Raw genomic sequence first — 18,302 nt, 5'->3', positions numbered from 1 at the left:
ATGCACTGTGCATTTCTTGGGAATGTATGTCTTTTAATATCATTACATTTCTGAATAACTCATATTCCGTATATTCGTTAGTGCATAGGTATGCACTTTGTGTAGATAACACTGGTACCGCAAAGGCTTTGATCATTATCTTCTTTCCTGTAAATATAGCTTACACACAGGAAGGTACATAACAAGGCGTGACAAAAATTATGTTATTGTCGATAAGAATATCTTGTAAAATAATTTGCATGCATATTTTTTCCTCTGATGTGTGAGATGTGAAACAAATATGAAAGCAAGATCGAATACAGCTTTTCCTCAACATTAATTCAAGAACACATGAATTGTAAAATGTTATGCTTTTTTGGATGTGTTGTTGCTTTTTACCAATGGAATAATTACACAACTATATGTTTGCTAAAAGCTAACAGGACAAACACAAGCATAGGACGAAGTGGATAAACATTTAAGTTATAGGTCATCTCATATGCTTATCACCAGGTGTTCTCTTCCCAGACCTATCGCAGTCATTGGTGTGTGTGTGTGTGTGTGTGTGTGTGTGTGTGTGCGTGTGTGTAGCGTAACACAGGGAACTCAGGGTCAAGTGTGTGTGCTACACGTATAAAAGCCAGTGTCCCACACAAGTGACACAGGAAAGTGAAGAAACCATCGAGAAGTGGCCATGTTCTTTCTAGTCAGTTGTTTGGCTCTTGTGGTCTCTGCACTGGGTGAGTGACTGCACAATACCAGCAGATGCATTATGTGAAGAACATTTTTCTCACACTTTATTAGATTGTAAACAAAACAATTCCCAATATTCCTACTATATGCCCTTTTGTGGGACAAGAAGATACATTTCCAACTGTGCGATTTGCCCTCAGGGTGTGGAGTACCTTCTATCAGGCCCCAAGTGAGCGGATACAACAAGATTGTCAATGGACAGAATGCTGTGCCCGGGTCCTGGCCTTGGCAGGTGTCTCTTCAGGTAGCCTAAGTCATGCACCTTTAAATCACGACAATCTCAGCCCCTTGTATAAATCAAAAAAATGTCATGGAGAATATGCATGTTCTCATTTCTAGGACGGTCGTGGATTCCACTTCTGTGGCGGTTCCCTGATCAGCCAGTACTGGGTTGTCACTGCCGCTCACTGCCGCGTGTCGTAAGTAATGCTGAGGTGTCCCACATCCACATGAGCAAAAGCCCAACATTGCCATCTCTGTGATCTCTCCTCTCTCTGTTTTTGTTTTCCCCCCCAGTCCTAGAAGCCACCGTGTTATCCTGGGAGAACATGATCGTCAGAGCAACAGTGAGCAAATTCAGGTCAAGTCCATTTCCAGGGTAAGCAAGGCCATAATCCACACAAGCTTTCTTTTATTTCAAATAATGTGATCTTTTAATTTAACATTTCCTTTCATTACAAATTGTTCTTATATTTGCTCATGATATATGCTCACGTCTCCATCCAGGCCATCACTCACCCCTACTACAACGCCCAGAACTTCAACAATGACATCACCCTCCTGAAGCTGTCGTCCCCAGTGCAGATGGCACCCCGTGTGTCTCCTGTGTGCCTGGCCTCTTCCAGCACCAACATCCCCTCTGGAACCCGATGTGTCACCACTGGATGGGGCAAGACCGGTCAAACCTGTGAGAGAGCGACTACTTTACAAGTCTTACACACAGATGTTCCATTTTCACAAAGGAAAACGATAAAGGCGGAATGCTGAATGTCAATGTAAAATATGTATTTATGCAGATATAGCCTCATCTCCATTTCCTCTGCGTTCTCAGCAAGCCCCCGCTACCTCCAGCAGACTGCCCTGCCTCTGCTCACCCCTACTCAGTGCAAGCAGTACTGGGGTTATAACAGAATCACTGACTCCATGATCTGTGCCGGTGCTTCTGGAGTGTCCTCCTGTCAGGTAACGGCCATTACAACGCCTGAAATGCAGGGTTGTTGTTTTTATTCTTCAAAACAACAATGAGCTTCAAGTTGGTTATAAACCAATTGTTTGTTATAAAGTAATGATGGCATTTATATACATTTCTTTGCTGATGACAAATTGTTTGCTCATGTATCACAAATGTCCTTTAGTTATAATTAACAAATGATTTACAGAAAATTGTAAATTATAATTTGTTTATAACAACTGAAAATGTCAATATGAAATCATTTGTAAATGTATAACTTTTGATAACATTAGATGAGATATTATACACAAAATTTCCAAATTAATAATGGTGTATATATATATATAGATAGATAAATAAATGGATAGATAGATATAGATAGATAAATTATAATTGCTTGTATGTACTTGTAAATCTGACTACTGAATTTAAATTTAAACAACTTGATTATGAAAGTGTTACTGAAGAGTTAGCCTTCTCACTCAACAATATTTTTGTTACATGTGTTTCCTGTTTTTGGAATGATTTTAGAGTTACGCAAGCCAGCTCACATCCTGCGCACAGCTGTGCAGAAAGATCTCTCAATGCCTTATTATCAAGCAATGTCAATTCTATTTTATTATATTAGATGACCCCATGCATGCTCTTAAAAGCCATTTAGATGCCCATTTGTTTCATTGCAGGGTGACTCTGGTGGCCCTATGGTCTGTGAGAACAATGGAGCGTGGTCCCTTGTAGGTATTGTGTCCTGGGGTACCTCCAACTGCAATGTGCGCACCCCTGCAGTGTATGCCCGTGTGTCCTACCTACGAAGCTGGATTGACCAGACTGTTGCTTCCAACTAAAATGCAACAACAAAAATCAGCAATACAGATGTGCATCATCTTGCTAATCACTGTGATCAATGAGTGATTCTACGCAGCATCAATATAAGCTGTCACAAGCATCCTACTATTTCTCTTGACTTTGAATGGTAGCAACCACTCGCTGTACTGCTTTGTTTGATGCATGTGTGAGAAATTATATATACAATATATAACTTTTAATAACATCAGTGTTGGTTTTCATGTTTTACATTCATGTCAGCCTGATAGAATGGCATGTTGCACATTCTATGTGTGTGTTTGTGTGTGTGTGTGTGTGTGTGTGTGTGTGTGTGTGTGTGTGTGTGTGTGTGTGTGTGTGTGTGTGTGTGTGTGTGTGTGTGTGTGTGTGTGTGTGATTGAGTGGTTGAAAAGCAGGATTGTGCAGCATACAAAAAAGATGCATTTTAGGATAAATGTAAAACAAATAAATAATGAAAAGCAGTTCAAGAGGTTTTGAGTTAGATAGCTTTGAAAAACAAAACTTTTCATATAATGAAATATAAAACATTTGAGTCTTGTAATAAATACTATCCTTGTAAAGCTGACATCAACTTCTATTGAGACTGATTGAAGATCAATTATTTTTTAGATCATACAGTCTTGTTGGATTGCATTACATTCTAAGGTGTTCTGGTTATTTTGTCCCTGTTTATGGCTTAATGCCATTTTGAAAAGTCATGACAACAGCAGAAGTAGTGTTCTTATTGGCAGCTGCATGAACTGAGAAGGAGGAGTGATCAGAGAGAGATTGAGTAGAGGCAGAACCAGAGAGATATCAATTTAGAATAAAGACAGACTCTCGCTGCACCAGAAAAATGGGGACTGGTAAGACACTTTACATATAAGGATCGATGCTTTTAGAATGCATTCACAGAAAGGTGGTCTTCTATCATTTCTTACCAAATTGATCTAAACTAAAGATGCATAAACCATATTTTCTGGGCACAACATTGAGTGCAATGGGAGAAACGTAGACTTGCAATTTAATACAAAGTACTCTATGTCTACTTCATCCAATTTATGACTAAAGTGGGAGATACTATAGAATATGAACAGAGGAGCATTCAACAACACAATGCTCAAAACTACCAACCAGCATGCAGTTAACAAAGACAGATCATTTACTCTTTCTGGTTATAAAAGTAATGTAATTGTCTGTTTCTCAATGCATATTGCAGATTGTGTTGAAGAAACTAATGTCTGTATTTTCACATTAATTTTTTGCTCAATAGATAACATCACTTCCACTGTACGCCAACCACCTGGGGTAGATGGGCTTTACAGAAATATGCGTACGGTGTCCCTGGTCATCTACTGCGTGATATTTATGTTTGGGACTCTGGGCAACGGTGTAGTCATCTACGTGACCGGCTGCAGGATGAAGAAAACGGTCAACTCAGTTTGGTTTCTCAACTTGGCTCTGGCTGACTTCCTCTTTACAGCCTTCCTGATTTTCTCCATCATTTCAATCTCCCAGGAGCACCAATGGCCATTTGGAGAATTCATGTGCAAGCTCAACACCTTTGTGAATGTAGTCAACATGTTTGCAAGCATCTTTCTTCTGACCGCCATAAGTCTGGACCGTTGCCTGTCCATCTGGGTGGCGGTGTGGGCGCACAACAAGCGCACAGTTTGCAAAGCCCAGGTTATATGCGTTCTCATCTGGGTGACTGCTGCGGTCTGCAGCACCCCTTATGCCACCTTTCGGGAGGTTAAGAGAAGAGGGGAGAAGATTCACTGTGGTTATTCGGAATCCGGCGTAGCACAAAAATGGAGTCTCACCATCTTTCGCTTTGTCATGGGCTTCCTCATCCCTTTTCTGGTAATATTGGTCTCTTATGTGGCCATAGCTGTTCGTGCAGGGCGCATGCAGAGGATTAGGAAACAGAGGTCTCGCCGAATCATTTTCTCTGTCGTTCTTGCATTCTTCCTCTGCTGGTTGCCCTTCCACATTTTCTGTTTAATAGAATTAATGATCCCATTTAACCCAGATCTCCAGAATATTGTTATTATTGTGGGTCCAGTGCTTTTGAGCCTAGGTTTTATGAACAGCTGCCTCAACCCCGTTCTCTACGTCTTCATGTGTGATGAATTCCAGAAGAAGCTCAAGCAGTCCATATGCCTTGTCCTAGAGAGCGCCCTGGCAGAGGACCACTTGTCGTTTATGTCTTCTCGCAGCTTGTCATCACACTTTTCTCGAACGACCCGGAAGTCTGACTCTGCTGCACCCGAGGAGAGGAAAGGCACATCCGCTTCCTTGAACTTTGAAGAAAGCAAAATGGTCATCAATGCGGAGACCGAGAGAGAGACCGGGAGCACGGATTAGGAGATGTCAATCTAATGTGTCCACATCAAACTTGTACTCAATAGGGAGAAAAGTAGAGTACAAACATCTTACAAATAGCATGTTAAATTCATTCGCTCAGTATATCTGTCCAATTAATTTTTTTATATATTTTGTATATTTTCAATGTGTTTATTTTGGATTAAAGCGACTAATACTCGGGATCAGGTGTTTTCAAATATGGTTGATTAGACATCCTTACGGACTCACTTGTTACTTATGTTGCACCTGTTACAACGGTCACCTTTGTATGACTAGTAAACGCAGCTTGATGACATCACACAGCTCCCAATATATCAGGTCTAATCAGCCAGAATAATTGAAAACACCTGTGTGGGTGTGCTGTGGCTTTAGGGTGTAAATATCAAGTTCTATTTTTGTAACAATGAATTATTTTGTACCATGAAACTGTAACCTTCAATACATCAGATATGGAAATGCCTATAATTCATATGATAATGAGATGTATGTTTATCTTTGTTAGCTTTTGATGCTCCAGCATATTTAACCATAGTTATTAAGAAGCTAATTGTGCACAGCAGCATCTTTGAGACTGTCACACAAGACTGCGCTTTAATGATTGAGCTATACGCATTTCAATACAATGAATACAAATTTAATTTTGATGAAATGTTCTCTTCCTTCTACATGACAAACACTCATGCACACTGCTCACCACACGTGTTTTATCTTGCAGGATACCTCAACGGCATATGCTTGGTTTCCTGCGTTCAGAAAATAGAACGTACTCTGTAAAGCAGACCTGTCAGATTACTTGAAAACACACGGCAAATCAAAAGTATCAAAAGTGCAAAACAAGAAAACGATGAAGAAAATACCACTTTGGGAAATTATTGTAATGCACTTATTTGTAGTATATTAGTTCTTTATCTCTTGAGAAACTCCCTCAAACACTTTTTTTTGCAACTTGGGTGGTCCCTGGTCATTAACTATCTTGTGCACATTGGGTACTTTGTGTGCTTTCTTCAATTTAAGGCATAAAAGCATCTGCTATCACAACAGCACTCCTCGATGAACATTTTAATTAATTGTGGAAGGGAAACTCATAATCTTCGAGCACTAGGACCCAGTAAAGACTCAGGCAAGGGACAGAGGAAGCCTTTTGCCTGCACTAAGACACACCTGTGGCCAGCCTTTGTTAGGTGATTTGATCCCCTTTTTAAAATCTTTAAAAGCATGATTTTACTCATGAAATTATTTAACCATACAATATTTCTTTTGGCTCATATACATGAGCCAAAAATAAATATTGCACTATAGGACCAAATTAATGATTTGTTAAATAATTGTTTAACAAATTTGATATTTATTAGATTCATGTTTGGTGGGGGAGTTATTGTTGAGGCACATCAGCTGAGAAACAAGGTATCCTCAAGCAGATCAGAGCTGTTTTAACATGCTTGGTTTCCTTAGGTTGCTGTGTTTTAACTTGGGTGTTTTGATTTGGTTCAAATTGATGTGTGTAGTGGTGGTTTATTCATAATTTGCCTACATATTTTGGGACAATCTATGATATTGTATGCATAACTTTATAATAAACTCCCTGATTTGTGCAGTCTAGCCCCACATTGTTTATTTCCTTCGCCTTTTTCATTTATTTATTAGGTTTATGTATTAACTAAAACAATTGCTCCATCCCTCCTGGCCTGTATTTAGGCTTTTTGTAAGGACTCCCTTGCTCAAATGGATCATTTAATGACCTCATGCCATGCATCGTTAATAAAATCTAAATATTTTGTATAGCGGTATCTAGCTACAAGTTATTCGTGGTCTTATGTATTATGTAAATCCCATGTAATCTGGTGTGTATTTCATCTTGATCAAACTACCGTCAGCACTTTTATCAATGTGCTGTAGTAAAACAAATGTGTTATTGCCCAAATACTTACTCATCACTTAACTTCCTGTAACTTCCCATCAAGTCAGCAATATTGCAACACAACATGTTTAGAATGTGTTCATTGTCTAACACTTCACTTAAGAGTGTCATGTAATCTTATAGTATTGGCATTACTGGGGCATCACCTAAGTTGATTGATAAAAAAACAAAAAGGTAACATGCATTTCAAAAGAACGAGTCATATTGAATAGCAAATGTAATTCAAGCTCCGTTAAGTTGCTGTGTTTTCTTGCGTGTTGAATCGAGCAAATCTGAAAGTGGTTGAGATCACAATGGACTTTAGTCTGGTTATGTTTGGGATGTTACATGAAGGAGGAAGTCACAGTGTGTCTCGAAAACTGATTAGTTTATTCAGATAACTACAAATCATTTGTATGAATAAAAACAGTCCCACATCACACTGGAACAAATTGCAAAAAAAACTTTGTCGAATATTTCTTCTGCAATGTGTAGGACATATGGTTTATTTAAGGCTCAACGTTATGTTCATGCTTTCCTATGAGTCTGATTACGTACATAGCAGCTGTGTTCAAAGATCCACTGCTATATACCATGGCTCCCTTACAACTGCGTGGAGTTTGTTTTATGGTGGAGAGCCACAGAACCAGCCAGCTAGCGATCGTAGAGCTCCTTCATCTCCTTAAGAACCTTGATACTCTCGCTGTATCTTAACTGGTTCTTGTTAGAGCACTCCTTCCATCTAGGAACAAAAGAACAACATGAGTCAGCTCAACTCAAACCAAACTTTTGGATGTTTCAGTGTTCTTGCAAAAAATCTAACTTGCAAACACGTTCACATTAATTGTAAATCATGACCGAACTTCATTACATTACATTTAATTTAGTCAATGCTTTTATCCAAAGCGACTTTCAATAAGTGCATTTACTTCATAAGATCAACAATTCACAAATGTCAAAAGAACACCCAAAGAACCCAGACCGCAAGGTCGGTTGTCTACAGTACAAAAGTCAATGATAATGTGAGTAACTCCTTCAATAAAAGAACATACTTTTGCCTTATCTTTTTCCAACGTTCCATGTGGTCACATATGAGAGATCCTGATACAGGATGTGAATCTGTCGTCTGTGGCAAGAGAAACAATTCAAATTTAGTTCATTATAATTCATTAGTTAACTTTTTAACTAATTCATTTGATTTTAATGTTTCATTAAGTAAAACACCATCAATAATTATCATGCATACAATATACAGAACCTTGTTAATGGTGGGTTTTTCAGTCTGTGGGATCCTGAGATTGATGGGTTCACCAGAGGTGCTGATTGGACAAGACGTTGGAGGAGGGAGTCTGTAGACAGTCTGACCTTTACCATTGATCATTTCTGTAAGCTGGCAAAAGAAAGAACATTTAAATTAAGGAATGAAGTTAAACAGACATTTACTAAAAATATATTTCTGGCCTTATGATGCACAAAGATCTTGGCATAACAGCATCTGTAGGTATTATAAATGTCTAATACTTTATGTACTTTAAGTACTCTGGTAAATAAGTCACAAGAGAGCACCACAAGAGAGCGCCCTTATGCTGGTCAGACTGGCAGAGAAGCTCTAGTGACTTTAAGAGCCTAATTTAACTATTACCACAGACCATCAGTACTAGGCTTTGTCATACAAACAGTTTGCCTTTTATATATAATTCTAAACACTTTGTATAAAGTGTATTAAAGCATATACAGATGTGTAAAAAGAGTGCTGCATTTTGAATAATCCCCTCAATTAAGTAGTATTCCTGAGTTGATGCAATCTCATAATATTGTTTAACATAATACTTTTCGCCACAATAGCTACCTTACTTTGTAAAGCTAAAAACTAGAAAACATCATTCTAACACAATTCATGTAAAAAAAAGCCAGATTTTCTTTAAAATATAAATCTAACATTGTACTTTACTTTGTGTATTAAATGGTAAGTTATTTGACATAACTGTATGTCATACGTACGTCTTCCTCCACCATAATGTGTGGGGGGCTTGGGGAAGCAGGCGGCGCTCGAACAGAAGGATTGTTTCTCATCCAGGCACGGCAAATAGGATACAGTGGGGTGCTGGTGTTGAACTGAGCCAGATCCACACTGCGATCAAACAACTTAATAATGTAAGCGTCTAACAAGTGGAAAAAGACAGACAATGGGAAGATAAAGAAAAGATAAGACATTTTACAATGAAGTTAAAAAGCAAAATGACCACAATGCAAGCAAAAAGGACATTTACTGCAATGTAATTTCTTCCTGAATTGTTTTCAAAACGTGCATTCAGTTTACTTTGTTTGTGTTGATTGCTCTCTGGTAAGCCCTCATCCATCTCTTTACGCTTCTTCCTCCGGTGCTGTGGAAATCGAGCTGACGGCCTGGCAAAATCAAAACAAGGATGGAAACTTAAAAAAAACTAAAACATGACTGTTTTTTTTATAGCTATTACAGTGTGCAGACATCCACCGCTCAGTTGAAAAATAGACACTTGCCTTTTTCCAGCAGATGATGGTGACAAATCCCTAGAGAAAGCAAGTGAAACATGAAATATAAAAACAAGCTTTAACACTGTATATTATACACGAGATTCATACATTTCACAGCACCAGCTACAGTGCATCATACAGTCTACAAAAGTTGACAAATACATTTGAGATGCAAATCGTTGATCCATACTTGTTTAGGGAGTCAGCTGATATTTTTCCAGTATCAGCCTCATTTTGTTCCCTGTTAAAAAAAAAATACAACGATATTAGTCTGATAGTAAAGTGATCAAAACGACTAGATGGGTTTCCAACTTAAACGTTGTACCGACCTGTCACTTTCAGTCTTCTCCACCAGTCCCTTTAACACATCATCCAATCTGCTGCGTGCACCAGCCCCCTCGAGATCTGCAAGTAATGAGAAAAGTAGTCAACTGGGTGCTTTACTGAAACGGAACTGAACGTTACTCGCAACAAAGAGTCAATAGGTTTAGAGCATCTACTTAACTGTGGGGTTAAAATGTAGTAACGTTAACGTTACTCACCTGGCCTCTCAGTCTTGATCTTGACGTGGTGCATTATCTCCACCTTTATATAACGTCTATGTCACGTTAGCGTTCACTTTTATAACCACACGTTAACTCCAGGAGACCGATATGCAGCGTTTTAGTGTTGATACCAACTTGTAACCGATGCTACTTGACAGCACTACCGTACAGGACGTTAGCTCGCCAGTTAGGCCGGTGAGTTAGCGGTGACCATTGGGTGACGTTAAAGCTAACGTTAGTTCACGAGCCTTTTACCTAGTTTAGCGGTTAGCTGACTAAAAGTAACCCAGTGCGATTTCAAGACAAAAAATACATGGAAATAAACTGCAAACTGGACGTTTTATTTGTTTGCTATCTTAAATGGCCGTTGCTAACTTAGCTCGTTTGATCTGCCTTTAGAGACTTTCCTCTTCCGCGCGCTGTCGGTTTCCTATTCACTGATTGGTTCTTTTGCTTTGCGGATAGTCTTCGTGATTGGGTAGCTTTTACGTCCGTCACAATCAACTCGCTTCCTATTGGCTACAAACCGTGTGGTAAATAACGATCGGCATAAACAGGGACTCTTTCTTCTGGTTTCGTCGAGCACGTTATATTTGTCAAAAAATAGCTTTTGCAGTTTTATCTTCAGTTAAAACGTGGGACTCGTTGGATTAATAGCTCTTGTAAGTGCTCCTGAAGCATCTTAATGTGCTATTGTATGCGCAATGTGTGTCTACTGGCGTTTGACTCCATGGTAACTTTATTTTGTGGACATGCCAAGTCGACCCTGAAGACCGGTGGGTCTTTCAAGGTTAACTAGTTCTACTTTATTGTCAGAGACCTTAGTTGGGGCCAGGCATAAATCAGACACACAGGGAAGTGCATCCAGTTTTCGGTGCTATTAGGAATAACCTGTGATGTTCTAAAACTGTAATGAAATCCAGGTAAGATGTTCATATTATATTTATAGTACCCTAAACAATGGTTACTGGTGTTTGTAAGTTTTTGTTTTTTTTGTTTTACAGCAGTCCTGTGAATCCCTTAAAACTGAGCAGAGGGGCCAAGGGATACTACCAACCATCCTGTAAACAGTCCCTTTCAAAGAAAAAGAACAAAACAGTATGCTTTTAAGTAAACTTTATACACTGCAAGATGCGTTTAATTTATATGTTGCTTTTTTGCAAACATGTATATCACATTGTTGTTCTTTTACAGACTTCAAGTCCTGTGCGTTCAAAATCGCGAACCAGTTCACAATTACACACTCTGTGCCCAGAGACCCAACAGCTGTGTGAACAACGTTTTGCCACCACGGATGGACAACCAGTCTTTGCAGAGTCCTGGCCCTCCACCGAGCGTGGATCTTGTCCTTCCAGCACTACAACCTCATCTGACATGGAGACACCTAAACCCCAGTCTGCGAGAGCAGGACAATCTACATATTCCTCAGAGCTAGGAGTTCAGCAAGATTCAGTGCTGGCAAAGTATGCTTCAGTTTCATAGAGTCTACCATTCCCTCTAATGTAGCCGTGCCTGTGCCCCTAAGTACCTAATTAATCCTCTTAAACTTTTAATCGCACTGAAAAACGAGACAATGCCATGGTAACTGTGATGTAAACACTGGAAGATATAGAAACTGGTCGGTGGTTCTTTACTATTTTAATCACTGCTTATGACCAACATTGACCTTTTCCCAGGTACATAGATCGCTTCCGCCATGGTCGACCGCAGAGTCGTGAGGAGCGCCAGCAGAGCCCTTCCGCCGATGGAGAGAAGGAGCAGCCTTTTTGGTGGATGTCACCCTCTTCTGTACCCTGCAGTTCAACACCCACTAAAACAACAGACAAAGGTGCATTCTCACTTGCTGTTTTTTTAATGTAGGGGTTGTTAACTGTCACCACCAGCCACTTAATTTCAATGTGAAAAGCAACCTTGCTGGTAAAATCTTTCTGTTGAATCTCTTCTTCTGCACAGATGGTATCCAGCCTCTGAAAGATGACTACGGACTTGACATTTTCAGTCTAGCTGGGCAGCATCGACATAACAGATTCCCTTCGCCATGTGGAGGATCACTTAGTGTGAGTGCATCTGTAAATTTACTGGGATTGAGCCACAATATAGCCTGTTAATGTCTTTCTCTACTAAATCAAAATAACTGCATTGTTTGTATTCTTTAAAATGTAGGACAAAAAAAACAGCAGATACTTTTCCATTTAGTTTTTTATTGGTTGTGCATGCTATTATAATGGATTATTGGGTCTGCATCCTGCCTTGGTTTATGCCAGGAGGGGCAGCAGGAGAGACACCTTATGCCAACGTGTGCATATACATATTTATATTTCAGCACCACACCACCAATCTCTGTGTTTACTAAATGTCTGAAAAATCATTGTTTATGCAGCCGCGTTTAATACATTTATGGATCGTTCAACCTGCTTGGGTCAAACGTACCACACTCACAAAATTATAAAAGTGTCTCAATATATACAGTATTGGGAGCAATATGTGGCCAGACAATGTGACTGATCAGATTATTTTTTTATTTAAATGCTTCAAATTGAATGATCTAGTTCTATTTATTCACACCGTATTGAGTATTCTTAATATTGAAATATCAAGAGCAAAATTGTGGCTTGTTCAGTGTTCCGTCTGTTCTTTTTGTTTCTCAGACGTTATCAGACATCTCTCACGGTGAATTTGATGACACAGAAATACAACACCTTCAAGAAAAGGCTGGCAGACTTCTGCTGAGAGGGTATGAAGACCAGCAAGTAGCTTTAATGATCATTGAATGTATTCCTTCAATGTAAGTCACTTTTTTTCTTTCTAACAGGGAATGTACTCAGAGTGATGCATCTATCCCTGTCAGCTCAGAGGGCCCGGAATCCTCAGACTTCTCTTCTCCAGTCAGCGTATTTGAGCCAGTGCGAAGACCTTTGATTCCCAGTAAGTAATAAACAGTATTAAAAAAAATTGAGATTTTAACTTCCTCAATGCCAACTTTATGTCATTCTTAATTGTTTCCTGCTTGTTATTTTAAACTGTATTGCTGTGTCAGTGTGATTGTGCAATATGTTTGATTGACATTCATAGCAAAGGCCAGCGCAGAATCCTCTGTCATTCCTTCTCTGGCGCCCCCCACACGTCGGGAAGAGGACATCTTGTTCCAGTGGCGCTTAAGGAGAAAGATCGAGCAGGCCAGGGAGGGGTCGCAGTCCCTGCAACACTCCAGTCTTCATGGTCCCACATTTAACTGGCAGGCCCCCAGTTTAAGCCATCCCTCAGACAGTGGACAGGCTTACAAGGTTTGAGTCAAAATGTCTAATATTTACTCCATATGTTTTGTTTATTATTCATTCCAGATTTACAGAATTATTTAAAATTTCTTTTTCTTGCATTATCTCTAGCAACGCCAGAGTACACAGCCTCCTGAATTCTCACAAACATCTACACGCCCCCACATCACTGCACCCCAGCCCCAAACCAAAGAAGCCCACAGATCATGTCCCCAAGCTTCAGATCCAACGCCCTTCCCTCCCTTTGTTGTCTCTGGCTCTTCAGTCTCTCAACCCCAGACTGTGCCTGCCCACATGCATTTACTCTGTGATGTCTTGCCGTGTCCCATCCAGTCATCTCGTACTGCCACGCTACAACACCTTTCAGAAAGTAAAGATGAGTCTCAGACTAAAGTTGTCTGTAAAAAGACCCAAGTGCCCGGGAACTCGATAAATACTTTCACGGATGAACATCGTCGTGAGCATATGTCATCCCCACCACCTGCTTCATCTGGAGATACAGACATAGCGGAGCTTATTCACCACAAAAGGTCTGAGAGGAACAAGAAAGAGAAAGCCCAGACAAGAGAGTCAGAGAAGAATGAGACTAAGACGGCGCCGTCCTTCAGAAAGCAGAAGAAATCCACAAGGTAGTATTGAAACATGCACACAGAGTAAACAAAAATCATGTCTTGATGCCTAATATTTGTATTTTTGCAGATATACGGTGGGTAGGGAACATGTTGATGGCCCTGGTCCGACAAACAGGGGTTTTACACATCAAAAAGTTCCCAAAATAGTCCTGCCGTGGGCAGAGCAGCCGCAACAGGAAGGAAGCCAGGGGTTTTCCAGTGAGAGCTTTGCTGGCGATCATGCACCACCCCCTTCTCCAATCCACAGTGTCCTAGGACAGGTTCTCAAGTTATTTTCTTTAATGCTCTCTAAGTAGTGGGATTAACACCTTATCAAAGATGTCTTAATGTTTCCCTTACTGTCAGAATAACGTAATAACTTGCCAGCAGTATAAGTGATTAAATTAAATCGTGTGTGTCGCTGCTCAAAATACAGTAGGTCGTGAGGATTCATATTTAAGTAGTTGTCTTCAAGAGACGGATCGTGTCTGAGTCATTGTCATATCAAATAATTTAAGATGCACTAGTGTTCATATCTAACCATGTTGGAATGAGATGAAAAAAAATCTTTAAATTCTCTAGTTACCACAGATTAATTATACTGTGTGTCCATCACTCTGCACACCTTGTGTTGTTTAAAGGTCATACATCATCATTTGGTGACGTGTAATGTTACTATGGTAATTAACAGCTGTATTAATCTGTAGGGTGTTCTCATTTGGGCCTTGACAGGTAGTTTCAGAGGTATTGTTTCCCACGGTGGATCCATCTCTTGCACAAAGGACCCCGGTCTCGTCGGTTTCTCCTCCTTGCACTGCCTCTGCACCGCCACAATCCTCGGTTTCTCCATGCGATGCACAGAACTCTATGGAGGTCATTTCCCAGCTGCTGCAAGAAGCTGAAGGTGAGCCTCTGGCAGCAAAGAGCACCACTCTTTACCCTGGAGTTAATTGTGGAGAATATATTCTTTTCTATTATTTCTTTTCCCAACATGCAACAACCCTTTAGGTTAAAACCCTGGAGTTTTTCTCTTTTTTTTTGCGAATGCTGTAACATGTTATCCATGTTAACCGGACATGGGGTGACAGATCCTTCTCCATAGTTGCCCCCTCCCTCGGGAACTCTCTCCCCAAACTCATCTGAGACTGCACTGACCTCTCCACATTCAAATCACAACCCACCTCTTCAGAACTACTTTTAATATGTGACTGTGTGTTCCATGTTCTTAATTATTTTATTTGTTTTATTGTATAGCTTTTAGGATATTTTAAAAATGTTGTGTAAAGTGACTTTGAGTATTATGAAAAGCGCTATATAAATTAAATGCATTATTATTACTATTAAATTTCACAGTAGTCCTAAATTCATACTGCCTTTCAAGGGTTTAAACAAGAAAACAATAACTTAAAGCATTGGTCTGCTATGTGTATACTATGTGGGCAAGTTGAACATATTCCATTATCAACTTATTTTTCAGACTCAGATGAAAAAGAGTTTGAAGATGACCCTTTATTACTAGTCCTTCGCAAGCAGAGGAGATGGGTAAAAGAGCAGATCAGGTAAAATACATTTTTGGGCATCATTTATGTACATTATGTTCCCAGAAAGCCATTCATCTTAAACTCTTATGAATTGTACCTCTAATAATGTTATTAGAATCCTCCAAACATAGCACCCTATATTCCCGAAAAATAATCTCCTGTATTTTTCCTTTTAGTGAAGTGGACTCGAAGTTGATTGAATTCCTGGACGAGCAACACGTTACTTGACAAGAGGCACTTGATGTAGTCACTTTTTTATTTTATAAAGAAATAGAGTTTATTTTTGAAGAAGTATTTCCACATTAAAGAGTTTGCCGATATGTTTGCGTGCATCATCAATCACAATTGCATTACATTTAACAAAAGTTGCACACAAAAAACAGCAGCTTGAACTTTCGAACGCAGAATATTTACAGAGACTGGTTCCTCGAAACATCACGTAAAATTGATTAGTAATAGAAGAGCAGTATATACAAACCTCAGAGTGCAGGGAATATTAACACAGTGCCTGGAACAGAACAAATGGGTGTTCTGACACATGCTGCCTTTTGCTGTGACTGAAGGGGCCTGGAGTTATTTCTGTTTGCCTGTATTTTCTCAAAGTTGCATTTGTTTTCATATGTGGTGAAGATGGCAGAGATTTGAGGGGTTGGTTTTAATGGGATTAGGTCAGGATTCTGGAGTCCTCTGCTTGCAGCATCGGTGCAGATATGATGAGGATGCCGTCTGGAGAGACCGCTGATTCCAAAGCCATGGTGTCCACTCCCTTTGGGATTCGGTAGCGGCGGTTAAACTGCCGTGTTGTAACCCCTGACCCTTCCTTCTGACAAAATAGGAAATACAAGTTTAGAGGATGAGGCAAATCCTAACTATTTTAAATCAAAACACAACATACAGTCATATTCCTCTCAGATACAAACCTTTTTTTCTTCATGCTTTCCTTGCACTTCCACAAAGTCTCCTATCACTTTGACCATCAAGTCTTCTGGGTTGAAGTGCTTTACATCGACTTGAATTGTAAAACCACTGTCATCACAGTTCACCTACCAACAAAGAAGTAAATACTGTATGTTATATAGAAATAAAATACCTTGAAGCACAGCAAACAGCCAACAGATTCCTATTTGCCATCATACTCTTATTCGTGAAAGTTCATCATTGACCTTGGAAACAGTAGTTTTAACAGATTTCAACTGCATCTCAGGGTTTTCATTTGATGATGATCACTAAAATGAACTTGAAAGCTCTGAAAAGAGCTACGAGGTGCAACTTGAGTCTTTGTTTTCATCCCTCTTTATAAGCGCATGTATATATTTTTCTCCCCACCCCCAATTAAAAGAAAGAGGGCTTCCGTATTGATGTGACCCTGGTAAAAGTGTATTTGGTATTACTGAATATTATTTGTTTTAATGCAGTTCTATTGAGCCAAAAATAAATGCAATCACCTTTTTAACATAAGTATTGTCGGCAAACTTACCTCTGCAGAGCTGGTGTTATCCGACTCTGGAATCAGTAAATTCGGGGACCAATTATATTGTCCGTAAGTCCCACTCAGCCGAGGAATAAGAGGTGGTAAAACCTTCTGCCATGGAATACCACCAGCTGGAAGAGTGGGTGGCAGGATGAAGTCCATTTCTAAATAGGAAAAAACTTTAAAAAAAAGAAGAAAAAAAAAGAAGTTGACTTGACAGCAGTAGAGGATACAGCTTGCACGACTACAAGGCATACACCAATGGCCACAACTTACCTCTTCTTAAATGTCCTGACCAAATAAGTGAGCACAAGGACTGCCCCTGTTTACACCGCTTGTTCTCTGCTGGTCTCTAAAGGGGGACAGTGAGTCCCGTCTGTCTGACCGCGAGCGCGTCTCTCTTTGGGTGCATGACGTGGCTGACGTACGGTGTGTTTTTATACTGGAGTTGCATAATGAGCTGGGAATTCATAGCGGGGCACCTTGCCTCTGTTATGTTCTAGATGCGTACCCTTGGGTGGTCGGGCAGGGCCTTATAGGAAAATAGTGTATTGTTTCGGGAGTGGCACAGCTGTTGCCAGCTTATGAGCAATCAACGTGCTGATTAGCAATTGCCAGTGTTGTAGCGCACAGTTCATCCCGAGGGTTGATGGCGCCGATACAAACGGACTGTCCACATTTGCTTATCGGGCCTGTTGCGAAATATATAGTTAAGGTCGGTTGTCAAGGAAGGTCTATCCAAAAATAAGTTCAAAAGAGATGTTGTGACCCTCGTGAGCTGATGCAGACGGACAGTGACAGCAGCGACGTCCTAGCACATGCCACAGCACGTGTGCTTCCATCCTCCATCACTCACTGTAACTGGCAGCCCAACTATTCAGAGCATGTACTTAAGTGAGTTGTGATGCCTCAATATAAAAATACTCGAGGATAAGTCCTGCATTCAATATTTAAGAATCTTAAAAGCAGGACCTGTGAGTGTTGTATTATTAAATATATATAAAAAGTTCAAACAATTTAAGTAATTAAAGTGCCTCAAAAGTGTAATGAAATGTAGTTACTTCCCATCTCTTCACTCAGTATACACGCGCACACACACACACACACACACACACACAGTACAAAGTCCATAAAAGGATTTTGTGTTTACTCCCCGTGAATCAGTTTTATTAAAGGGACTCCCTGCATCATAAAAGACCTGTACATGCTGATACTTCTGTGTTGTTACTGGCACCCTTCAGTGAAGTCAGCAGTTTATATGGCGGGCACATGTTCTCCCTGTTAGTAATGTAAAACCTGTCACCAAAGCTTTGACTGGACTGGAGTGACTAAAAATGGCACTGATTATGTTAT

General features: G+C 39.9%; 5 protein-coding genes and 1 long non-coding RNA gene across 7 annotated transcripts; 4 read left to right on the top strand and 2 right to left on the bottom strand.

Moving 5' to 3' along the window:
- Nucleotides 1-594: 594 nt before the first annotated feature.
- LOC306744887 (chymotrypsin-like protease CTRL-1) lies at nucleotides 595-2,748 on the top strand (the record flags this gene model as incomplete). The annotated part of the gene is made up of 7 exons (XM_079227588.1): nucleotides 595-719; nucleotides 873-976; nucleotides 1,072-1,151; nucleotides 1,249-1,330; nucleotides 1,459-1,639; nucleotides 1,784-1,914; nucleotides 2,587-2,748. The coding sequence occupies exons 1-7, from the start codon at nucleotides 674-676 to the stop codon at nucleotides 2,746-2,748; spliced, it is 786 nt and encodes a 261-aa protein (XP_079083714.1). The 5' UTR covers nucleotides 595-673.
- A 1,295-nt stretch (nucleotides 2,749-4,043) lies between these two features.
- Nucleotides 4,044-6,683, top strand: LOC306744886 (C3a anaphylatoxin chemotactic receptor-like). Its single transcript, XM_079227587.1, has one exon. The coding sequence runs from the start codon at nucleotides 4,058-4,060 to the stop codon at nucleotides 5,093-5,095; it is 1,038 nt and encodes a 345-aa protein (XP_079083713.1). The 5' UTR covers nucleotides 4,044-4,057; the 3' UTR covers nucleotides 5,096-6,683.
- An 806-nt stretch (nucleotides 6,684-7,489) lies between these two features.
- lin37 (lin-37 DREAM MuvB core complex component) lies at nucleotides 7,490-10,188 on the bottom strand. Its single transcript, XM_079227589.1, has 9 exons — nucleotides 10,049-10,188; nucleotides 9,836-9,911; nucleotides 9,697-9,747; nucleotides 9,513-9,542; nucleotides 9,313-9,398; nucleotides 8,994-9,154; nucleotides 8,251-8,382; nucleotides 8,045-8,118; nucleotides 7,490-7,734 (listed from the first exon to the last, which is right to left on the bottom strand). Exons 1-9 carry the CDS (start codon nucleotides 10,080-10,082, stop codon nucleotides 7,647-7,649), a joined length of 732 nt encoding a protein of 243 aa, XP_079083715.1. The 5' UTR covers nucleotides 10,083-10,188; the 3' UTR covers nucleotides 7,490-7,646.
- Nucleotides 10,189-10,713: 525 nt separating this feature from the next.
- LOC306744892 lies at nucleotides 10,714-11,313 on the top strand. The gene is made up of 3 exons (XR_013771108.1): nucleotides 10,714-10,974; nucleotides 11,056-11,149; nucleotides 11,246-11,313. It is a non-coding gene; the product is annotated as an uncharacterized lncRNA (long non-coding RNA).
- Nucleotides 11,314-11,334: 21 nt separating this feature from the next.
- proser3 (proline and serine rich 3) lies at nucleotides 11,335-15,788 on the top strand. Its single transcript, XM_079227338.1, has 11 exons — nucleotides 11,335-11,514; nucleotides 11,728-11,879; nucleotides 12,005-12,108; nucleotides 12,700-12,785; nucleotides 12,864-12,976; nucleotides 13,124-13,335; nucleotides 13,438-13,955; nucleotides 14,026-14,218; nucleotides 14,670-14,841; nucleotides 15,415-15,496; nucleotides 15,655-15,788. The coding sequence occupies exons 1-11, from the start codon at nucleotides 11,426-11,428 to the stop codon at nucleotides 15,704-15,706; spliced, it is 1,773 nt and encodes a 590-aa protein (XP_079083464.1). The 5' UTR covers nucleotides 11,335-11,425; the 3' UTR covers nucleotides 15,707-15,788.
- hspb6 (heat shock protein, alpha-crystallin-related, b6) lies at nucleotides 15,721-17,353 on the bottom strand. Of its 2 annotated transcripts, XM_079227590.1 has the most exons (4): nucleotides 17,226-17,353; nucleotides 16,956-17,128; nucleotides 16,399-16,521; nucleotides 15,721-16,301 (listed from the first exon to the last, which is right to left on the bottom strand). In XM_079227590.1, the coding sequence occupies exons 2-4, from the start codon at nucleotides 17,109-17,111 to the stop codon at nucleotides 16,143-16,145; spliced, it is 438 nt and encodes a 145-aa protein (XP_079083716.1). In that variant the 5' UTR covers nucleotides 17,112-17,128; nucleotides 17,226-17,353; the 3' UTR covers nucleotides 15,721-16,142. The 2 variants fall into 2 exon arrangements, with proteins under 2 accessions (XP_079083716.1, XP_079083717.1); XM_079227591.1 differs by lacking the exon at nucleotides 17,226-17,353 and having other exon boundaries at nucleotides 15,721-16,298; nucleotides 16,956-17,206.
- Nucleotides 17,354-18,302: the final 949 nt, after the last annotated feature.

This window comes from Taurulus bubalis (assembly GCF_910589615.1).
Source record: "Taurulus bubalis genome assembly, chromosome: 12".
NCBI classification, from domain to species: Eukaryota; Metazoa; Chordata; class Actinopteri; order Perciformes; family Cottidae; genus Taurulus; species Taurulus bubalis.
This window is presented reverse-complemented; position numbering and strand designations above follow the sequence as displayed.

Coding starts and splice junctions, on each gene's coding strand:
- LOC306744886 (XM_079227587.1), top strand. CDS start 4,058: ATGCGTACGGTGTCCCTGGTCATCTACTGCGTGATATTTATGTTTGGG.
- proser3 (XM_079227338.1), top strand. CDS start 11,426: ATGGAGACACCTAAACCCCAGTCTGCGAGAGCAGGACAATCTACATAT. Junction 13,336..13,437: donor ACAGTGGACAGGCTTACAAG/GTTTGAGTCAAA, acceptor CATTATCTCTAG/CAACGCCAGAGTACACAGCC. Junction 14,842..15,414: donor GCTGCTGCAAGAAGCTGAAG/GTGAGCCTCTGG, acceptor CTTATTTTTCAG/ACTCAGATGAAAAAGAGTTT.
- lin37 (XM_079227589.1), bottom strand. CDS start 10,082: ATGCACCACGTCAAGATCAAGACTGAGAGGCCAG. Junction 9,912..10,048: donor GATCAAGACTGAGAGGCCAG/GTGAGTAACGTT, acceptor CATTACTTGCAG/ATCTCGAGGGGGCTGGTGCA. Junction 9,399..9,512: donor CCATCATCTGCTGGAAAAAG/GCAAGTGTCTAT, acceptor TGATTTTGCCAG/GCCGTCAGCTCGATTTCCAC.
- hspb6 (XM_079227591.1), bottom strand. CDS start 17,204: ATGCCTTGTAGTCGTGCAAGCTGTATCCTCTACTGCTGTCAAGTCAAC. Junction 16,522..16,955: donor ATAACACCAGCTCTGCAGAG/GTAAGTTTGCCG, acceptor CTTTGTTGGTAG/GTGAACTGTGATGACAGTGG. Junction 16,299..16,398: donor GAAAGCATGAAGAAAAAAAG/GTTTGTATCTGA, acceptor TTTTGTCAGAAG/GAAGGGTCAGGGGTTACAAC.